Genomic DNA, 21,800 nt, shown 5'->3' with positions numbered 1-21,800 from the left:
CTCTCTGCGGGCCCCACCTGGGTTTCCCACAGTTCCAGTTACCTCGTTGTTTAGGGAACGCTTGTCTGGTTCTTGCCGGGGTCACATGCAGTTTGCTGTTCGCTCGTCGCACCTTTTGGTTTGCGTGCGCAGCTCCGTGAAGGCCTGGGGCTGACGGTCTCTGCGTTGTTGCTAGACAGAGCGGCCCACCTGCCAGAGGTCACGCCACCACCTCGACTCCCCCGACAATGGAATAAGTCAGCTCCCTGCCGGCTCATGGGTTTCTTCTGTGGCTGCCACTCTTCCATGTCCTCTCTTCCGAAGACTAGCTTCTCTGGACAGCTGACAGGTTCCCGGGTTGAAACTCATCAGGCTTTGCTGGCTCCTTGCCGGCTTCTCTCCCCTTCCATCAGTCCTTTCTCATTGTTTCTCTCTCATACCAGCACAGTGTCAGTCTTTTGATTGTTTCCATGATGTACTTTTCATGCCTCCTCGCGGCCACCTCTTCCCAGAACTCTTAGAAAAAGGTGCGCCATCATTTTTGTTCTTCCTCGTCTCAGTGGTGTCAAGTCGCAAGGAAGGAGGGGAGGGACTGTTAAAGTAACACACAGTAGTATTTTCAGTTGCACTGTTTGCAGACTTTAGGGTTTTTATGGGTGCATGGGCATGAGGGTTAGGGAGTTCCTTCATGGAACAGGAGTCCCTACACCCATGAGGGGAGTCTCTCCCTGGGAGATCCTGCTTTCTACCACCCCCTAGGGGGACTATTGGGTAGCGTCACAAGAAAGGGCTGAGATCCTGTGAATCGTCACAACAATCAATGGCAAATGCCAACTTATCACTACACACAGACACAACTCATAAGAAGCTTAGCCCAAGCAAAGGGAACAAAGCCCAATAAAAGCCTGGGCAGAGAAGCATAGGTTGTGGGTATTTGGTGTAGCGAAGCGGCAAGCAGTGAAGAGATGAAGGTGTTGGAAGAGGTGGAAGTGCAGGAGGAAGAGCACAGAGTGGTCCTTGCAGAAGAGAAGGTGGAAATGCAGAGGAAGTGGAAGATGTTCAACAGGGTTCAAGGTACAGGTGGAGGGGAAAGTGGAGAGAAAAGGAAGGAACCATCAAGGAGGATGAATGCAAGCACAAGAGGTTGGAGGAGTTGAGAGAGAAAAAAAGAAAACATCTCAAGAAAGGAGGGGGCAGAAGTGGCAAGAAGGAAAGGGTGGTAGGGTGGTAGCTGGAGGAGGGGAGAATAAACAGGAGATAAAGAAGGAAGCTCGTGAGAAATCCCTTGCAGGTGTAGGGACAGTAATAACCAGAAAATAAGAGAACACAAACCTACAAGTTGTCTCTGGAAAGTGGAAGGAGGAACAAACTCTTGGCGAATCAGCCAGCTCGAGGGACAACGTTGAGGTTCAGCAGCAGGCCGATGGGCAAAAGTGAGCATCAAGCAAGCGAGGAAGAAAGAAAGACTGGATTCAGTGGCAGAATGTTCAGGACCCTGGGACAAGGAGGTGAGCTAGAACTAAAACAGGCAGATAAAGACCCTGCTGGCCTACTTCACCTCAGGGAGACGTTGTGAAACTTGCTACAAGAGAGCCCAGAGATTCAAAGTCGCAACCTACAACACTCCGGTGGTGCTAACCTACTTGTGGTTTAGAGCGACAGGACACCATTAATCAGAGTAACTTTGCAACTAAATACTGAGAGATGGCAACAGGCAGAAACCCCACCACCGTCCAATTGCGACAGACATTCCTTTGTAAAAGAAGGAAAACTACTGATCTGAGGACCTGTTTTGTGTAAGGATTCATTTCCCATTTTTGGTATGGAGAGCTCTTTATCTTAATGCCTTTTGGAAACAAGTATGGTGTGAGGACAGTCTAAAGGAAAATGTGCTATTTTCACTGAATGCATTATTGGGCAATAATATCTGAACTAGAGCATTTACAGGATGTAGATGACCATGAGCACATTTATTTGATCTGATAGTGTTGAATCAATTTAAGAAGAGTGGAAATACAGGTACCTGCTCGGCATCTCCTTGATGGAAGCTCTGCTATTTGATCCCACCGATCCTCTTTAAAATCATAACACTCCACACTGCGAATGGCTTTTGGTGCTTGCCCGCCCACTACAACCATTACCTTAAAAGATTAAACAAATAACTTAATGTATCTTTGAACTGAGGCAGAGATTACAGTCTTTCCAACAAAATATATCAAAACAAACATCACAAATTGTAGCATTTCACTAGTACATCAAACATTTATATGCACAGAAAAGCTATTTAAAGAGTGGTAATATCTGCTGAGGACCAGTAACAAAGAGGAATGGGGTTCTTGCAGTTGGTGAGATACTCTGATAGCACAGTTCAGTGCGGGTACCCCTCAAAGGGTAAACATTAGGTGGACCCTAACAAAAGAAGTTTGAATCTCAGGAAAGAAATTAAAGTTACTCACTGTAGTGACTAGATTACTCCTAGACCATAGTCACCTTTCCTCCACCCTTGTGGGCGTACCCCAATATGGGGACGGCACATAAACCTTTGGTAGCGAAAAACAGAGTTTCCCTTTGGAAGTTAGTGTAGCGAAGGGGAGAGCGGCCCCGGGCGTGGGAATGCCCCCTCTCCCATTTCCCCCCAAAGGCCCCAACCTACGGCACCTCACCTCAGTCCCCTTTTAACACATCGGATGCCTAAATACCTGGCTACACTGGATATATTAGCCCTTGGCATATAAATGGGGGAAGGTGGGTGGGACATATGGAGGAAAGGGGACTATGGACTATGAGTACTCTAGTCACTACAGTGAGTAACTTTAATTGCTCATAAATCCCGTCCCCTTTCTGCCATCCTTGTGGGTAATTCCACCGAACAATACCATAGGGTGGAGCTGTGATAACCTGCCTCATATCTAGGAAGAAGCAAAAAGGTTTTCCAGAACTGGCTGACCAAATTCTGCATCGCGCCTAGAGCTGGTATCCAAGGAATAGTGCTTACAGAAGGCTGACGGAGTGGCCCAAGTAGTCGCTTTGCTGATGACATCCCCAAGAACCATGCCTCTGAAACGCGACAGCCACGACCTTAGCTCTGACCGCATGGGCATGAATCCTCTCAGAAACTGGTTTGCCCATGGCTGTGTACAGCTCTGTAATTGCCTGAACCATCCAACGGGCGATAGAAGCTTTGGAAGCCTGGGTGCCGGGAGACATGCCCCCGAAAGTGATGAACAATGCCTCAGACTTCCTGAAGGATTTTGTCAGAGAGAGGTAGAACTTGAGGACTCTCGAGGTCCAAGGAATGCAAAGCCCCGTCTGCCTCCGAGAACACTGGTAGGCAGATCTCCTGGTTCAAATGGAATGGAGAGACCACCTTGGGCAGAAGATTTGGTCGAGAGCGCAAGATGACCTTGTCATTATGAAATGTCTAAAGTCATCATTAATGTCTACCTAAATGGCACTGTCATGGTCGAAGGCCCTCAGGCCAATATCCTCCTCTTTGATAGGCGCTTCCCTCGCCTCAAATTTCCTCTCATCTCCTGCTGTCCCCTCCTCTCCCCCCTTGGCTACCTTGGCCTCTCTCTCTCCTCCTCCTCGTCCTCCTCCTCCTCCTCCTCTGCCCCTCCTAGGGCTCTTTCTCCTCCACAGGGTGTACCTCTAATCTGTACCCCTCCCTGGAAGGTCTTTAAGGCTAGCAACCTTCTTCATAGTGCCACTCTCAACTGTCGCTCTGCCATCAAACACTCCTCTGACATCTGCCACCTCCTTGAAGAACTAAACCTTGATGTCCTTGGTCTTACTGAGACATGGTTCACGGCCAGCTCTGTCACGAGCTTTGACACTCTCCTCCCTAATGGCTACAAGATCCTCTCAGCACCCAGATCCTCCCGGTCCGGTGGGGGGTGGGGGTAGCCCTGATCTTTCCTGAGTGGATTCCTGCCTCTATCATTCCCACTCATACCTACTCCTTTTTTGAATGCCTTGTCTGTAGGCTTTCTCTCTCGCCTACCCATTCTCTTACTGTTGTTACCATCTACCAGCCTCCTGGTGAAATCACCTAATTTCTCTCTGAGTGGGCATACCTCTCCTCCTCCCTCCTGGCCTCTACCACTCAACTCCTCCTCCTCGGTGACCAAAATATACATTTAGACTCTCCTTGCTCCTCCTCTGTACTCTTCCGTGACCTCTGCGACTCCCTCTCCCTGTCCATTCTCCCCTCTGGCCCGACTCACTCTGCAGGGCACACACTGGATGTCTTGATCTCCTCTGACCTCCCCCTCTCCATCCCTCTGACCACTCCTCTCTCCTGGAGCGATCACTCCCTCCTCTCATCTCATCTCTCCCTCTCTTCCCCCCCAAGCCAAGCCTACCCCAACACTGCCACCTACCTTCTCAGACATCCGGCCCATGAAGCATGTGTCAGTTGAGGCTTTTGCCGCCACTTTCTCTCCCCCCCCTCCACCTTTGGCTGTCTCACATCCTGACACAGCCCTGTCTCTGCTCTACTGTTCAATTTCTGATACGCTTGATGCTCTTGCCCCTGTGATGAGGATGCGTTTAAAGTCCAAAGCCAAGTGCAATTCCTGGTATGACTCTGACCCAGCTACACTTAAACATAAGTGTAGGGCAGCTGAGAGGAAATGGAGGACCTCCTGTTCATCCTCTGACAAACTGGCCTCTTGCCTGCTACAAAGGCAATACCGACTCTCTGTCCTCACCAAGAAGAGAGTCCACATTCAAGCTTCTGTCTCCGCAGCATCTAACAACTCGGCCGAACTCTTTAAAATCTGCAAGGAGCTGGCCAACCCTGCTGCAGTCTCTACCCCTCCTGTTGCCTCCCAGGCTCTTTGCAATGCCCTTGCCTCTCACTTCATTTTAAAAACCCAGGACATCCTGTCCACCCTCTCCACCCACACCCCTCCTCTTCCCTCTCCACCTGGGCTTGCTGACCCACCTTTAGCCACCCTCCCACCATCCTTCTCGTCCTTTCCTCTTTTCACCCCTGACGAGGTTGCTAGACAAGTCCGATCTATGAAAGCCTCTTCAAAACAGGTTCATCCCTGTTCCTCTAAAACCATCAAGGACCACATTGACACCCTCACTCCGGCCCTTGCTGATTTTTGCAACCTCTCCTTTGCCTCTGGATCCTTCCCCTCCCCTCTGAAGCACTCCTTTGTGCATCCTCTTCTCAAGAAACCCACAGCTGATCCTTCTTGTCCAGCTATCGCCCAATTTCCATTAATCCTTTCTTGGCAAACTCCTGGAAAAGTTGGCCATATCTCAGCTTAACCTTCATTCCAATTCTGTTGGCTGTCTCCATGACCACCAGTCTGGCTTTAGAGCTGCCAGAAGCACGGAAACCGCTCTCCTGAACATCCGTGAAGATCTGCTCTCCAACCTTGACTCTAACATTCCCTCTGTCCTCATCCTCCTCGATCTCTCTTCTGCCTTTGACACGGTCAACCATACCATCCTGCTCAACCGTCTCCGTGAAAACCTGGGTATCTCTGATCAGGCTCTGGCCTGGCTGACCTCTTTCCTCTCAGATCGATCCTCCCAGGTCCAACTTGGGTCCTCCCTTTCATCTATCTTCCTCTCTACCTGTGGTGTTCCCCAGGGGTCTAACCTCTCGCCCTGGCTTTTCAACCAATGCCTGGCAACTCTCGCCCACTGCATTGCCATTTTCTGCTCAAATTTCTAGTGCTACGCTGACGACACAACTCATTTTCAGGCTGCCCTCTGCCACCTCCTCTCCCTCTCTCATCTCTGATTGCCTAACTGCCATTCAAGATTGGTGTGCCGCCAATGATCTTTGTCTGAATGCCAGCAAGACGGAGATCCTCCTTATCGGCACACCTTCACCATCCATTCCCCTGACTCGCTGGCCGGCCTCCCTTGGCCCTCCTCCTACCCCCACCTGCGAGGCTAAGAACCTCTGGGCCATCTTTGACTCCACCCTTTCCCTCTCCGCCCACATCTCTGAGGTCTCTAAAAAGTCAAATTTCCGACTGCACCTCCTCAGAGATACTCTGCCTTTCCTCTCCTTCCCCCAGAAGCTCATGGTATCCCAAACTCTGGTTCTCTCTAGCTTGGACTATTGCAACAGCCTCTTTCTAAATCTACCTGCCTCTACTCTCCGCCCTCTGCAACTAATCCAGAACAGGACTGCGAGACTTGTCCTTGGCCTCAAGCCCTGGGATCGTATCTCTCCAGCTCTGAAATCTCTTCACTGGCTCCCAGCGGATGCAAGGATTAAATTCAAAACCCTCTGCATTGTCCACAAGGCTTTCTGGGGCCTAGGTCCAAAATACCTTCAGCTATCCCTCCGCAAATACCTCCCCTATCGAGCTCTTTGCGCCTCTACCTCCAACTCCCTCAGGGTCAGTCGTTTTTCTAAGAAACGAGCTGGAGGTAGATCTGTGTCTTCGGCTGGGGCCTCCCTCTGGAACTGCCTCCCTGCCTCTCTAAAACTTGAGGAAAACCATCTCCGGTTCCAGAAGCACCTCAAGACCTTCCTCTTTTCTTCTGCCTTTGCTCCTCCTCTTCCCTGCTGATCTGTTCTCTCTTGGCACCATGCACCTGGCCACCCTCTGTCCTTTGGGCCCAGGTACCTGCTCATCCTGCCACCCTCCCGCACTGCCTCCGGGCTACCCCTTGCACTGGGGTCTGTATCTGTACCCATACAGCCCCCCCTTTTTCTTCCTGCACTTATCAGACCTACCCTGTCTGCTGCCTTAAACCTAGCACTTGCAAATTGCTGGCTGCATTATCACTGTTTGTTGCCTTTATTATGTATTTATTGTTATTTATCTGTTTCTCCTCTGCTTCGCACTTTCCACCTCTCCCCCTTCCATGCACTTTTCCCCTCCCCCCTCTCCCATGCACTTGCGCGTTCTCAATGTCACTGGGCCTAGTAAGATCGCTGTTTTGTTCTCCCCTGTTCCCCTCCCTTGCCTTGTTGTGCTCTGAAACACTTACGAGCGCGATAGAAATAAAATATCAATCAATCAAATCAAACGTGGTGAAGAGTTTGCATGAAGAAAACGCCCGCAGCTCGCAGACCCTGCGTGCAGAAGTGAGTGGCACCAATAGAACAGTCTTTAGTGTAACTAGCCGGATGTCCTCCACTGAGCCCATTGGCTCAAAGAGATTGCGCTGCAAGGCCGCAAGAACCACATTAAGGTCCCAGAACGGATGAGGCCTGTGCACAAGAGGAAAAAGTCTGGAAAACCCCTTGAGGTGGGCTTTAACCAATGGGCTGGCTGCTGAAAGAACATGCTCTGGGGAATTCTTGTAGGCCCCGATGGCCGCCAAATAGGTGCGGCAGGTATCCAACTGAACGCCAGAGTGGGTAACATGCACAGAGAAGGCCAGCACATCGCCCAGGGCACAGGTGAAGGGGTCCAGACCCTTGTCACAAGCCCAATAGCAAAATCTGGTCCACTTTGCTTTTATACTGGGATCGAATAGACAGCCTCCTGTATGATGCCCCAAGTTGTCATCTGAAAGAAAATTGAGCATGTTGCTGTCTGAGCTGGTCTGCAACCAGGCCGCAAGGGCCAGCCTGGCCGGGTCTGGGTGCTCCTCTGCCCCGCCCTGCTGTGTCAGGAAGCTCCTACTGGGGATCGGAAGATGGACAGGCCCCTGGGAGCACAACTGAAATAGTTGCGAAAACCATGCCTTCGACTGCCAGTGCGGGGCGATCAGAATGAGGCTGCAGCCCCCGAAGGCCAGAACTTGCGGAGGGTCCACTGTAGCAACGGCAGAGGAGGAAATGCATAGCAGGTAGGGGGAATGGGTGCTTCCCTCGTTGTTCAGGTAAAACATTGTAATGGAGTTGTCGGTTCTGACCAGAACCGCAGTGTCCCTGATGAGAGGCATAAGAGCCTTGAGTGCCAGGCCCACCGCCCTGAGCGCAAGCAGATCGATATGCAGGAGGTCCACCTCCCTGGACCATGCACCATGAATGAAGTAGCCCTCCAGAGTAGACCCCCAGCCCGACAGCAAGGAATCCGTCACCACCACCAGAGTGGGCTTCGGTCGGGTCAAGGGGGCTCCCACTGCCACATTGCAGTCCATCAGCCACCAGCGAAGGTCCAGGGAGAGGAGCTGGCGGATTGGAATCCTGCCTGACTGAGACCCCATCTCCTGGTCCCAATTGGCCGCCAGATGGAGCTGATGGCACCTCATCTTTAGCTGGGCGTGCTGGACCGTGTGCATGCAAGATGCCTTCAGTCCCAGAAGATACTGGAAACACCATGCCGAGGAGGTCGAGTTAGCCAGAAAGTGCCCTACCGCCTTGCGGAGAGGAGTCTCTCCAGCGTGGGGAACACTCGCTGCGCCACTGTGTCGTAGTGCACTCAAAGGAACACCAGATCCTGGGCGGCGTCAGCTGCGACTTCCGCTGGTTGAGGGAGAAGCACAGCTGGTGTAGAACACCTGCTAGCTGTTGGCAGGAATGCACCGCCCCCTCGGGAGAGCTGGCCCCGACTAGCCAGCCGTCCAGATAAGGGTATAAGTGATGGCCCTGCAGGCGGAGGAGACCCCGCCACCACATTCATCAGTTTCGTGAACACACAAGGGGCCGAACTGAGGCAGAAGGAGATCACCGTTTACTGGAAGTGGTATGACATAATCGTGAACCGCAGAAACTTCAGAGGCAGCTGGTAGATTGGGACATGCAGGTACGCATCCTTGAGGTCTAGGGAACCCCATCCAGTCCCCTGCGCAGATTCTGCTATGTGCGCGGGAGTTTTCATCTTGAAGCGTTTGAGCGGTAAAGACAAGTTGAAGAAAGACAGGTCCAGGACTACCCTCATGCCAGCCTGGTTGTTCGTGGGTACCGTTAAAATCCTGGAGTAGAAGCCAGAGCCCCTGTCTGACTGAGGAACTGGTTCCACCGCCTGCAACTCCAGAAGAGAAAGGATCTCTCGTAAAAGGGCCAGGGACCTTATCAAACATTGAGGAAGAGAGGAAGGGAGAGGAAAAGGAAGAGGAAGACTGAAACCCGTGGAAACTATAGAAAGTATCCAATGACTTTCGAAATAACGCTTCCAGTTGTCCTGGAAGAGAGCCGGCCAGCCCCCTACTGGGGAGCTGTGTTCCCAGACCTTGAGGCCACTGCTTTTTGGCGTCTGAGGCGTGAGCAGAGGAGGGGGAGTGGAAAAACCATGCAAACTCCTTTGCTGCTTGCTCCTGTCGTCGCTGGGTGACCCGTCAGGCCTCCGTGTACCACAGTCCCAAAACCCCTTGAAGCCTGTGAAAGTGTGAGATTTGATGTCGGCCCTGCCCTAAGAATGAGGGGAAGGATTTCTGTCCTGCTTAGTCAGGATGGCCAAGGACAAGGCAGTTTGCGTGGAGGTGGTCTTCTTTGTCAACACATCATTGGTGGATGAATGAAAGAGGGCCATGCCCTCGAAGGGAAGATCTAGGATCCCCTCTTGCACGTCAGATGAAAACTTAGTGGCATGCATCTACGCCATCGTCCTCATCTTGATCCCCAGGCACAGCCCTCTGCTGGCTGTGTCAATATGGGGGACCAAAGACTCAATGAGGTCCTGCACAACAGCCCGGGCATCTGCCAGACCAGCCTTGGAGGAGGCTTGCCTCTCCAGGGGTAGGTCAGGCAGAAACTCCCCGAGCTCCCACCACAGATTCTGTTTGCCACGGTCAAAAGGGCATCGACACTGGCCTGCCCTGAATGCAGCCCTGATATGGCATAGCACCGTTTGCACAAAGACTCAAGGAGCTTGTCCTCTTTGGACAGACAACTATAGGAGGCTCCCAAGGAGGAAGACGACGAAGACGATGGTTTAGAATAAATCGAGGCCGCAGCCACCACTGAAGAGTGCGGCTGAGGGTGGGAGGCGAGTAGGCCTGCCTCCCCATTCATCAGCCTGAACCCGCTGTCCAACTTCTTGCTCATCTGGGCGTTGGCTCAGGGCTTCTCCCAGACCTTTGCCACCTGCAGGGCATCTTTCTGGAGTGAAATGCTAGAACGTTTGCCCAAAACCTCTGCTAGGATTCTCGATTCCTAGGGGGCTTACTTAGGCAGGGGGACCCCAAGAACTCTGCAAGGCTCTGAAGGCTGTCATGAAAGGCCTTAACAGATGCTGAGGGTCCGTAGTCCTGAGGGTCCATATTCCTGAGCATCATCACCTCCATCACCCCCACACCTGTTTTTACAGACTGATGGGAGTATGGGCCCTGGGAAACAGGTGCCGGCGGGGTCCCCCCTTGGCCTGGAACCGAAGACAGGTCCAACGGTTAAGGAGGAGGCGTTGGTGGTACAGGAGGCGTAGGGGTCTGGACAACCGGCAAGGCCTGGATCAAGGGAAGGGACAGGCACTGGAACCGGCAGTGCTGGAGGAATAGGCAGTGGGCCAGAAGAGGAGGGATCACCTCCTTCACCATGTCCTTGAGGTTGGGACTCCGCTCTTGATCGAAGCGCTGAGGTGCATGAGGCGTGCAGCCAATAGGCTGCGGTGGGTAGATGCATTACTGAGGAGACCAGCCGCCTGTACCATACAGTCCGCCACCGCTTCCAGAGGGAGGGGGACTGGTACCATCTTGCAAGGCCCATTCAATGGGCTAGACCAACAGCAGGCCCTGATTCGAATACAAGATAGCCGCCGGCCTAGCAGGCTCTGCCACATGCTTATCCGACATCTTGGGGCCGTGTGCCTTGCCCTGGGCGGGAGGGTGTGAAGGCTCCAAGTCACGTGCTGGCCCCGACATGGGAGGACACGCTTTGTGCCCTGAACCCAAAGCAGAAGAGTCGACCTCAGAGATCACTCTGGTAGGCGCTGAGCCCTCGGCCAACCAGGTGGTAGTCGAATCGCCCTGACCCACGACCTCTGAGGCTGTGTTCCCTCGGCCCCTCCGCCGGTAGTCGTGCTGGATCGGGCTAAGGACTGACTCTTGGAGGTAGAACACGACGATCCATTGCCCCATTGGTGGATAAGGACGACAAACTTGATTGCCTTTCTGAGGATAGCCCGGTAGACCCCCTGAGCCCCTCAGTGCCTGGACTGCCTCGGGTCTGCCCGCAGATTGCCTGGAAGAGCCTCTGGATGCCTCGGCTTGAGAGCCGGCAGCCTTAGAGGCCTCGGGTCTGTCAGAACCTGAATCCAAGGAACCCTTTCCTGAAGGAACCCCTGTGAAGGAGTCTCCGTGCTGAGGAAGCATACTAAATAAAGGGTCTACCTTGTCTTAGGTCGAAGAGACAAAGGGCCTCATTACGAGTCCGGCGGTAGGCTGCCGCTGGACCGGTAATACCATTCCGCCTCCGTGATTGCCAGAATCACTGGGGCATTACAACCCCGGTGACCCGGTAATTCTGGAGGCGGAATTCTGTAAATCCTCAATCCCATGGAGTCCCACAGGACTCCATGGGGATGGTGACCATGGAAACACCGGTTCCGTCAATGACCGAGCCGGTGTTTCCATGTCCGCCTGCAGGCGGGTGGCGTTACTCCCGCCAGGTCAGACCTGGTGGGAGTGACACCTCACGCCTGAAGGACTCAGAATCAGCAGGTCCAGAAACAACGCTGGCGGCGGATTTACCGCCACCATTGTTTCCGAACCGGCTGACTTGCAATGAAGCACAAAGTCTTTAAGGTGAGCTGGAGGTGAAGTGTGAAAGTTCTCTCTCCAATGCGACAACCGATTCTTCAATGCCCGGTATCCGAGAGCGCTGAAAGCCGCGCACATGTCCCAGCAGTAGTCAGACCCCAGGCACTGAGTGTATGGTAGTCCGAGGATGGGAACGATCGGTCGCAGGACTCACATCTCATGAATCCTCCTGCAGCCGACATGTGCCGGGGGAAGCGAGGCACCGAAGGGAGTTGATGATTGAAAAACAAAAATGGGGAGCAAGTGGAAAGCTTAAAAAAAGTCTCTGCGCCTAGCTTCCCGGTCCAAGACCGTGAATGCGGAAAAAGGGACTGAGGTGACGTGCCGCAAGACGGGGTCTTTCCACGCCCAGGACCACACCCCATGGCTATGCTAAATTTCAAGGGGGAAGCTCCGTTTTGTTGCCAAAAGATCTGGTACCGCCCCCATGTTGGGGGACGCCCACAAGGATAGAGGAAAGAGGATGGGACCTATGAGTATATGCTATTAGAAGGCCTAAACATATGTAGGACTCTAATAAGCAGCCACCCGTGTTGGGGAAAAGGTCTAGGATTTATGAAAGGAGCAGAACAAGAAATCTGTACTTTTTAAAATATGATGGTGAATAATATGTACATTATCAGAAATGCAATGTTCAGGAAGTTCCGAAATTGGGAAACGCACGTCTGAGTTTACTGACCAGATAGTTTGTGGAACATAGGTTCGGAATAACTTTGTAATAATTCTCATTCCTGTTTTATAGATCAAAGCATAATGGAAGAATGATATGCTACAACGTGAACATTCATGGTCTCTTGGACCGTTGAGAGCCATCGGTGGTAGGAACAAGATGGATTAGGAAGTAGTTGCTTTAAAAACCAGGACGCTTACCACATATTAGTACATTCTGCTTAATAATAAGAACCCATTGAAATAATTACTTTTTGAAAGCCAATCCATCTCTCCATGCCAGTCAAAATGAAGACACTGGAGGAACTGTCACTAAAACAAGTAAAAGGCAATTGAGAAACATGAAATACACGAATGATGGCTATGCATGGGGAAATCTTTAGACGTGATGTATTGTAAAGTCGTCTTGTAGCGCGGATGTCTGTCATTTTGAGGGCCTTTAGGTGCATGGTCCAGGAATAAAAGAGGGGAGGGAAGGGATGTTTAGTGGGGGTAGAGGGCAGCGAGCAGTCAGATATTGATGAGTGCAATCCGGATGTATTGGAGTCTTGTTTGTTTATTCATTTATATTGCACACCGGACCCGAGGGTACCAGGGTGCAGAGGTTACAAGACAGTTCACAGCTTGGTTACAGAGCCAAAAATACATTACAGAGACAAGAATACAGTACAAAGTAAGATCAAATACAGGGAAGTACAGAAAGAGTAAAAATAAACGCAGAGGCATACATTTACAAGACATGCTGGTGAAAGGTAATCGAAGGTTAAAAGACAGTATGTGTAGATATGATTGATTCTATGCAGTCAAACACATATGCGATCGGCTAACACGTGTTTAGCTCCAAGAACTTCCTCAGGACCTTTGATAAACCAATGTTGTGCAGGTAGCACACTATTTATATTAGTGATGTGGAGTTAATTGGTGATTGAAAGGACATGTGTACATGTCCTTGATGTAGGTTCTTGTCAGAAAGGATCCTAGGTATTTGCATGCTCTGTTTCATGTATATACACCCTTGTTGGTGATCTCAATTCGGTGTCATTCTATTTTCTCAGTAGCTTGCTTGTAAGCAGTGAGTCTAATGGGCACATAATTACTGAGATGCCTAGAATTATTGTGTGCATATTGATTTAGACCTTATATGTAGATGATTTTTTCACTAGCATGTTACTTGGGTACAAGAATAAATATATTGGAACATTGTCTTTGTCTCTATAAATTTAGTGCCAATACCAGCGCATTGAGGAACACAGTATCGGTTTTCATTGTATAACTAGGCATTTTATGATACACATGTCCATTTTATTTACCCATGCAGCAGTATCCATGAAGAATTACGCAACAAACTCTAATCTAACGATAGATACAAAATGAGAAATAAACACTAAACTTTTTCCTGAAAGGTCATGCTAGAACCACTTCTACCAGGTATACCTTCTTTTCGTCACTATGATTCTATGTGGTTTGTGGCGGTGATACTAGTTTAGTTTGTTTATTTGTACCGCGCACCGTACTGGGCGCTGGAAGCTAATACAATAGTTAGACAATTTAGAGAAAAGCAGTACGGGAAAACAGTAGAAAAGTGCTGGTTGACCGTGGTTACATGAGGGTCGAGAGGTGAGAGAGACAGTTACAATACCAACAGTTAATGTTACAATAGGCAGAAGAGAGAGTAATCATGCAGGTGTTTAACGGGTAAGGTAGCTGAACACTGCTATTTCTTACTGAAGAGACAGCCCTTTACTTTGGCTCTAAAGGTCGAGAATGATTGCTCCACTCTGAGGCTAAGGGTTAGGGCATGCCACTGTTTGGCCGCTAACACTGGGAAACATTATCCCCCTGCTCTTTTTAGAAGAAATCTAGGGACGGTCAGGCAGTGTGAGTATGCGCCTTTAGTTGGTCTGGTTGGTTGACGTTTGTTGACTATCTGCCAGGTATTTGGGGGCGGAGTTTGAGAGGCACTTGTGGGTGATAACGAGCATGCAAAGGGCAATTCTGTCCTGCACTGGAAGCCAGTGTGCGTCTTGCCTGAAACAGGAGATGTGCGCAGATTTCTGTATGCTTAATGCCGCTGTTAGGGCATTATTTTGAAGGACCTGGAGTTTGTTAAGGTTCCTTTCAGAGGTGCCTAAGTAGAGGGTGTTACAATAGTCAATCTTGGATAACACTAGCGCCCTGGCTAAGGTAATGCAGCTACTAGGTGAAAGGAATGACTTGCAGGCGTTAATTAGTTTGTTAGTGTAGGCCGTGGAGGAGGCGGTAGCATTCACTTGCCTATTAAGGGAGAGGGTGGAGTCCAGGTATACCCCCAAGGTTTTAATTTCTTTGGCCACTTTGATTGGGTTTCCATCGATGTTGATGGACTCATAGCGGGGGTCTAATTTGTTGAGGCGGGTTTGGGAGCCGACAATCAAAAGCTCAGATTTTTTTGTCGTTGAGGCAGTGTTCTGCCATCCATGCCTGGATTTCCAGGTAGATCTCATTAACCCTTTTACAATCATCTTCATAGCATCCCGAGAGTGTGATGAGAACCTGGGTATCATCAGCGTAATTAGTGTATGCGACACCCAGATTATCAAGACGGTCAAACAGGAGCTTGGTGACGATGTTGTAAAGCGTTGGCGAGACACAGGATCTTTGCTGTACGCCACAGTGGATGGTAATTGGGTCCGCTGAGGCAGACGGAGAGAATACCCTGGTGGTGCGGTTAGACAGGAATGATTGTACCCTTGTAGATGCATTGCTGGAGAAGGCAGCTGCTGTGGCCAAGTGATCGGTGAGGATCTGGTGATCGACAATGTTGAATGCTTCTGATAGGTGTAACAGCAGGTGCATGGCAAGCTTACCCTTGTACTTGGCCTCGTCCATTTGGATTTTAAGGTCTAGGAGGGCTGTTTCTGTTCCATGTCTTGGCTTAAAGCCTGATTGTCTAAGGCCAAGTAAATTGTGGTCCTCCAGGTGTTTCTGAATTTGCAAGTAGGCCACTCTGTCAAGGATCTTTAGGATGCAAGGAACGGTGGTAATGGGCCTATAATTAGTGGGAACATTTGGATCTAGGTTTTTTTTTTTTAAGAGGGGCATGACCCAGGCTTCTTTGAGGTTGTCTGGTACTGTGCTGGTATCAAAGGAGGAGTTCATTAAAGCTGAAAACTTGGGTGTGTGGTTTAGGCAAAGGGGAGGAAACTTGGGTGTGTGGTTTAGGCACAGGGGAGGACGCAAGATCAATTAGCTGACAGTGCTGGGACAGTGAGAGCCCCATGTCTGGGAGCAGGAGTGGGTTATGTGACAAGACTAAGAAGGTGAGCAGCAGTGTGTTTGCTAGCTTGGATGAGACAGACCTAACTGAATCCAGTCTTTAATGTGTTCTTGTTTGTGAAGTTAGTACTCAGGGGGATCTTCGGAGCCAAGTCTGTGATGCCTAGTGCTTTGTACAGAACCGATTGAGTAGGGTGTTCGTGGGGTACATATCCGCAAAGTCATTTGCAGTGGTCATGTAAACAGCAAGGTTTTAAACGATTTTCTGAAGACCATGTGTTTTTCATCAGCACAAAGTTGCTTGGCATGGTTTTCCATAAATCTGTTACCAGTAATGAGATTGCGATTGTTACAGTGAAGGGGGTCAACAATGAAACTGAGAGGGAAGTTTTATCAAAGAAAACACGTTTATTGTGCTGTATGCAAGGGGAGGCCCATAAAGTGAAAACCCAGCTATAGCATGTCAATGAAACAATGGGCAGGGTAGTAAACGGATAAGTACAGAGAATGTTCAAAGGCTCAAGACCTGTGTATGGGAGGATCATCACCCCAAGTTAAAATTTCAATAAGTGTTCACAGACAAAATATGTATCTGCGCCAGTTTCCTGGTTGCAGAGAACGATGCGGGTTGTCAGATTACTGTTGTTTTGTTCCCAGTCTGCCTCTGGTAGCGTGAGGACATCATTATAGCCTCCAGTCAAGGGCAATCTTGTTACCCCTACTCTTACTCTTCTTTACTCTGTCTCATGTTAGCCTGTCACTGGCGTAAATCTCCGAATCAACCTTTGGGACACCAATTTGTCTTAGGGACCCAAGGTATCCTCCACGTCAGCATTCAACTCCTGGGAACTTCTGGGTAATTATTGTGTGTGGCCATTAGGGGACTTACCAATTAGACAAGCACAGGTCTGTGGCTACAGACTAGCCAGCTGTCATCTCCGGAGTCTATCTAATTGTAAAGTAATTTTAGTGTTGTTGGCAGACTTGCCAATTTCCACTGGATTTCAGTCTAGGGCTTCTCACTTCAGTTGGTTTGTTCTTGTGCATTTTAGTTTGGCCCCAACAAGCTCTTGGGCTCTCGACCACCTCCGCCCTAATGTACTGAGCCTCTTCCAACTCGAGCAACACTGTTTCCACTTCCACCTCCTGAAATCTAGCCCTACGTCCCCTGTATCTGGGTTTTCTGGGACTTGCAGTCCACCACTTGCACTTAGTCACATCATCCTGAGTGTACTTCTCCAATACCCCCCCCCCCACTCTCCACAGGTTTGTCTTCTCCATCCTCTTGACCTTCCCTTCTCCCATTGGCTCCCTTACCTGCTCATGCCTGTTCCTTCCTCTTGACATTTCCCCAGGGCTTTAAGTCACCTCCAGTAATGTTTAGAATCACATCAGTTAAAGAAATGGGAAAGTAGGTACTTTTCAAACAGGAGAGGGAAAATATAAGAGAATACATTGTCGATTTTTCCCATACATTGTATTAAAGTATTAACACTAGAATGGCTTTTATATGTATGGACGAATAACTGATTTCTTTCAGAAGAGCTGTGGGATTGTATGGTGTATTTGCTATTCTGTTTCATATTTGCATATATATATATTTTGGTCAAAGGTTTTACACGCATTCACCATATTTAAATACATCTTTTAAACTAGAATTGTTGCCCTTCCATTGGACATATGTAAACTCGATTGGCTCTGTTAGGACATTCCTTTTATTACACAGGCCACTCCTCTTTTAAAGCTTTATTAGCTACTTGGGATTTGAGGCTACGCAAGAACCGTTTTAGTTCCTGCCACCAAATATTGCATCACAACGTATTATAGCTCCCCCTCAATTTCTTAATCCCACTTAAACCACTGCATTTCTCTCCTCTTGCCATTCCAGCTCCTAACTGCCTTTATGTTCCTTCCTCCTGATGGTTTCTTTCTTTCTGTTTGACCCCTTCTGAGTGCTTCTAAACTCCGGCCTAGGATGGTTTCCCTTCTCTTAGCCTTGCTCGCTCTTCCTGATTCGCCCTGCTCATAATGATACTTCTCCCTGCTAATCTCTCTGCCTCTCTTCTGTAATAGATGGCCTCACAAAATCCCAGACTCTGAAGTGTGGTTTAAGGGTTCTTATTGAACACAAAAGAATTTCAGACTTATAATTAATTGATCTAGGGGTTGGGGTACACTAGTGGGTGACCCCCCTCTCATCTTCACATGGGCTCCCACCTTCCTAGCCCAGCAATCCCAAAACCCTAGATTGTCCACTAGCGAGCGGTGACCCCCTACTGTCTTAAAAAACTAGCTACGGTGAGGGCCTTAAGGCTTTCTAGGGGTGCCCTATTCTAGCACTCCACTGGTCACATGATGGAAGGTTTTCTCAGTAGTCTGCCTTAACAGGAACCCCTCTCTCTCTGACCCCCCCTCTCCTCCCCTCTCCTTCCCTCTCCCTGCCTCTCCCTGCCTCTCCCCCCCTGAGGTTCCTTCTGCCTACTCTCCACTCTGCCCTATTCCTTCTCCTCACCACACCTCTCTCTACTCTTCTCTCTCTCCACCCAGTGCCCTTGTCCATCCCTCCAATCTTAACCCCTCTGCTCTATTCTCCCCACTTCTCACTCAAACCCCTGGTCTCCTTCACACAGCCCACCAAACACTCATGCACACAAAGCCTCACACTCCCCATCTGACAAAATTCTCTCGCTACCAACAGCTCACCGGTTTCAATCTCAAGGCTGTTCCATAGTCCATTCTCCACTTTGTGGCTTAGTCCAGCCCCTCTCCTCCTGACCTCCCCCGAATACCCTTCACTGTGTCTTTCTTTTACCAGTCTTTTATATTCCACTTTCTGTTTCTAACACCCCCCCTCCATTGGTGTGCCTATTCACCTGGCCCCAAGGGTCACCTGCTGTTTCCTCGTGGGATGGGTTTTCAAACTGCAGGTCTTTATAACCCCTTTCATGCCCCTCCCTAGTTTATGGCATGACATGAGTCGGACTTAGGATAGTTTGGTGTTTTTCGACCAGCTGTCTTCATACGCCATCGCAAGTATTGTTTACCAGGCAGGGAATGTGGCTTCTTGAACTTGCGTGTTTTTCGGAAATGTTGTTGGGACCGCAACATGGCACAAGCACGGGGGCAGAGACCCGGGGCCCTCCCAACTCCTTCAGCGCACCTCTGGTGCAGGATTTTATCTGGAAAAACCCTGGTAGGCCTCCTGCCTCAAGCTGTGAAGGGACCCTGCTCCTCATATACAGTGAAGCCCCTGACCATGTCACACTTGCTCCAAACACTGTCAATTTCTCATGCGAATCTCAGCATTTTGACCCTTAAACTCTGGGCTACTGTAAATTAGACAGGTTAATGTTTAAACTGGGAACACCTGCATGGGACTCATCAAATGAGCTCTGGATTAGCCTTGATCATTTGGTCTACTGCCAACCATGATACAATTAATAAACCTCAGTGCATAAATGAGAGAGCCGCCATCTGTGAATCAAGCTGTTCACTGAGGTGGGTAAGGTTAGAGGTGACCCCCATCAAGCGGCTTACCTTTTTGGGATTTTGTGAATATTTTAAGGGATTCTTCAGGGCCAGACATCAAGAGTCATTCCTGAAGGCAGAAGAAAGGTCTGCCTGGTGTTCCCATCTGATTTGATGAGGAGGGGTGCAGTTTGGATATTTCCAGTTGTGTAATGTGCTAGGCTAGTGTGATGTCCTTTCCTGTGCTGTTTGCTGCCCCTTGAGCATTGGCACATTTTGGTAGAGAGTTAGCCAGTGTGTATATGAAGAAAACAATAGCTAGATGGTCACCCAAAGATTAGCACTTGCGTGATCTGAGTGACACAAGGGGCCTCATTACACGGATGGTGGTAAGGATTTACCGGTACCGGTAAAATACTGGTACCGGTAAATCCTTACTGCCTTACTACGAGGTCCCTTTGCGGGTTGGGGGATTTAACGCCTGCTTTTTGCAGGCGTTAAAAACCAATCCGCAAAGGGACCCAGGGAGCTAATTACGGGTCCGCAATTTGCGGTAACGTAATTAGCGCCTTCCCCATTCCTATTGAGCCCTATGGGGCAAAAATGGAATGGGGAAGGGCAATGGTGGAAGGAGGAATTACCGCCCCGCCAACCTTGGAATGGGGCGGTAATTCCCCTTTCCGCCAAGGCGGTGCCGGTATTTTACCGGCATGAACCATGGTGCTAATAGCGCCATGGTTCTCCGCCATCCGTGTAATGAGGCCCAAGGTCTAGTAAGATCGTGGTTTTGTCTTCCCTCTGTTCCTCCCTCCTTGTCACGCCTAGAAAATTGTGTACAGGAGCGTTATCAATGCCATATCATAAGCAGAGTGGAGATGCCAAGGTATAATATTTTCATAACAGACATTTACATTTATTTATTGTTTTTTATTGTTCACTTGTTAGGCGCTTAAACAGGAAGCAAATACTGTTTCAAAGCACCAACAGGGTAAAAGGGAGGGGAGAGGGGATAGACAATGTAATTATAACAATGTTAAATAATTAAATACAACAGAATAAAAAGAGACAATGTGGAGGGGAAGACAAACCTACTATGCGTTGTTCAGAAAGTGGAAGTGCAGAGGGGAGAGGGGTATAGGGTAGGTGCTGTGATGCTCATGGAGAGCAGCAAGTAAAGTGCTATGAAGAAAGGTAAGTGCAACCTCCAGTGGTGGAGGGCGAGTTGAGGCAAGTGCAGAGGATAGACAGCAGCTGGGATGATAAGATGTGGGAGCCTCAAGGATACATAAGGGCCCTGCACATCAGTCAAGCTACGGTGCGATTAACAGGGGAGAGAGGGAGGGAAGGAAGAGGTAAAGGGGAAGGTCTTGAGGCTTTTCCTGAACTTAAGGAGGCCCTACTCAAGGCGAAGAGGGAGGCTGTTCTAACGAAGGGGGCCCGCTGAAGAAAGCGATGGACCACCTGCCCTCTGTTTAGCCAACAGCTTTACACGTAAGGAGTTGGTGCAGAATGCAGGCACCAGCCGTCGAAGTCCATTCTTTGCTGTCTTCGCCGGTGGTTTAGGAAGAAATCGCCGAAGAGGGGATGATAATAATAAATGACCGGAGGTCAGGAAATCTAACAATTTTGCAATACGTAGGAGCTCCGCATGATGCGACCAGCTAGCTAGGCGGAAAAAAACAATCTGCGGGACCTCGACGTGTGAGGGATTTTGGGTACACTACACGTCACATTAGGGCTAGTGTTACAGGCACGCCCATGTCGATGTCCCCTTTCAATCCTCAAAAGACAAGATGCAATACTCCGCGCTTACCACTAGATGTCAGACTATATGCACAGCATGTGATTCTAAGCAGATTAACAAGCATCAGAAACTCGTCAGCTCACCAACCTCAAAGCTGCCGGTAAGCACGTCATGATGCCACCTCGCATCTCGCTCCACTCTCCCAAAGGCCGGGCGGAACACAGACAGTTTTTGTTTACATTCGTGTGTCTTCCTTCCTTCTCACCAGCCACAGTCTATCATGTTCTCAGCATGAGCAGGCCCACAAGGAAGAGAACGGTTATCCGCCACTCTGTCCCACACCACAGTCAAGCCTCAGCATCCCCCCTAAACATATCTTCTCCCTCACCATCTTTGCCTGTTTATCTTTCCTTTGCCTCGGGAGTCGGGGAAAATAGCTCATGGGCAACATGCTCACCTTGGAAACAAGACGACACGTAGCAACTCAGGTTCGATTCCTGGGACCGCGCTTAGAAACCTCTGGGTATAACGTGCGTTATAAATAACCTATCATATCAGATCTGACCAGGGGTACATCCCAAGCTCTTATCTGTTTTTTACGGGTCACCACTCTTGGTAAGAGGGCAGGGGAAAGGGACGTGCAGCCATCTTGCTTGGTCACCAGGCCATACCACTACACTTTATTTTATCTAGTAATTTATTTAGCGCCGGAGCCCGGAGGCATCAGGGCACAGTCAGGAGAAGGGGCCATAGCCAGACCAGAATATTTAAATTCAAACAAAGCGGTTTTAATGGTTTCCTAAATGTCAGGGTCTTTTGTGGTATGCAGAGCAACCAGCAGTTTGTTCCAATTCTGGGCAGCTTGCACCGGGAATGAACAACCATTCCCTTTGACCCGCTTGCTCTTGGGGCAGATCAATCTCATTGTATTGGCAGACCGCGTAAATCTGGCAAGCTTTTGTACATTAATGCATTCTTTAATGTACTTTGGGGGCTTGACCATAGAGACATTTATGAACAATTGTTAGGGCTTTAAAGCGAAAACTGACTTACACAG

At 49.6% G+C, this 21,800-nt stretch overlaps 1 protein-coding gene across 4 annotated transcripts in view; it reads right to left on the bottom strand.

Annotated features, from left to right (window-relative positions):
- The window catches only part of KLHL3 (kelch like family member 3), a 1,295,653-nt gene that overhangs the window by 427,619 nt on the left and 846,234 nt on the right, over window positions 1-21,800 (bottom strand). For all 4 annotated transcript variants that reach the window (XM_069652631.1, XM_069652632.1, XM_069652633.1 and 1 more), the window contains one exon: window positions 2,003-2,120. In XM_069652631.1, coding sequence (XP_069508732.1) covers window positions 2,003-2,120 — 118 coding nt within the window. The remainder of the gene's footprint in view (window positions 1-2,002; window positions 2,121-21,800) is intronic.

The sequence above is a fragment of the Ambystoma mexicanum genome, chromosome 3p (assembly GCF_040938575.1).
Source record: "Ambystoma mexicanum isolate Mex_15411 chromosome 3p, UKY_AmexF1_1, whole genome shotgun sequence".
Lineage (NCBI taxonomy): Eukaryota > Metazoa > Chordata > Amphibia > Caudata > Ambystomatidae > Ambystoma > Ambystoma mexicanum.
The sequence above is the reverse complement of the archived record's forward strand: the minus strand, read 5'-3'. Positions and strand labels throughout refer to the sequence as shown.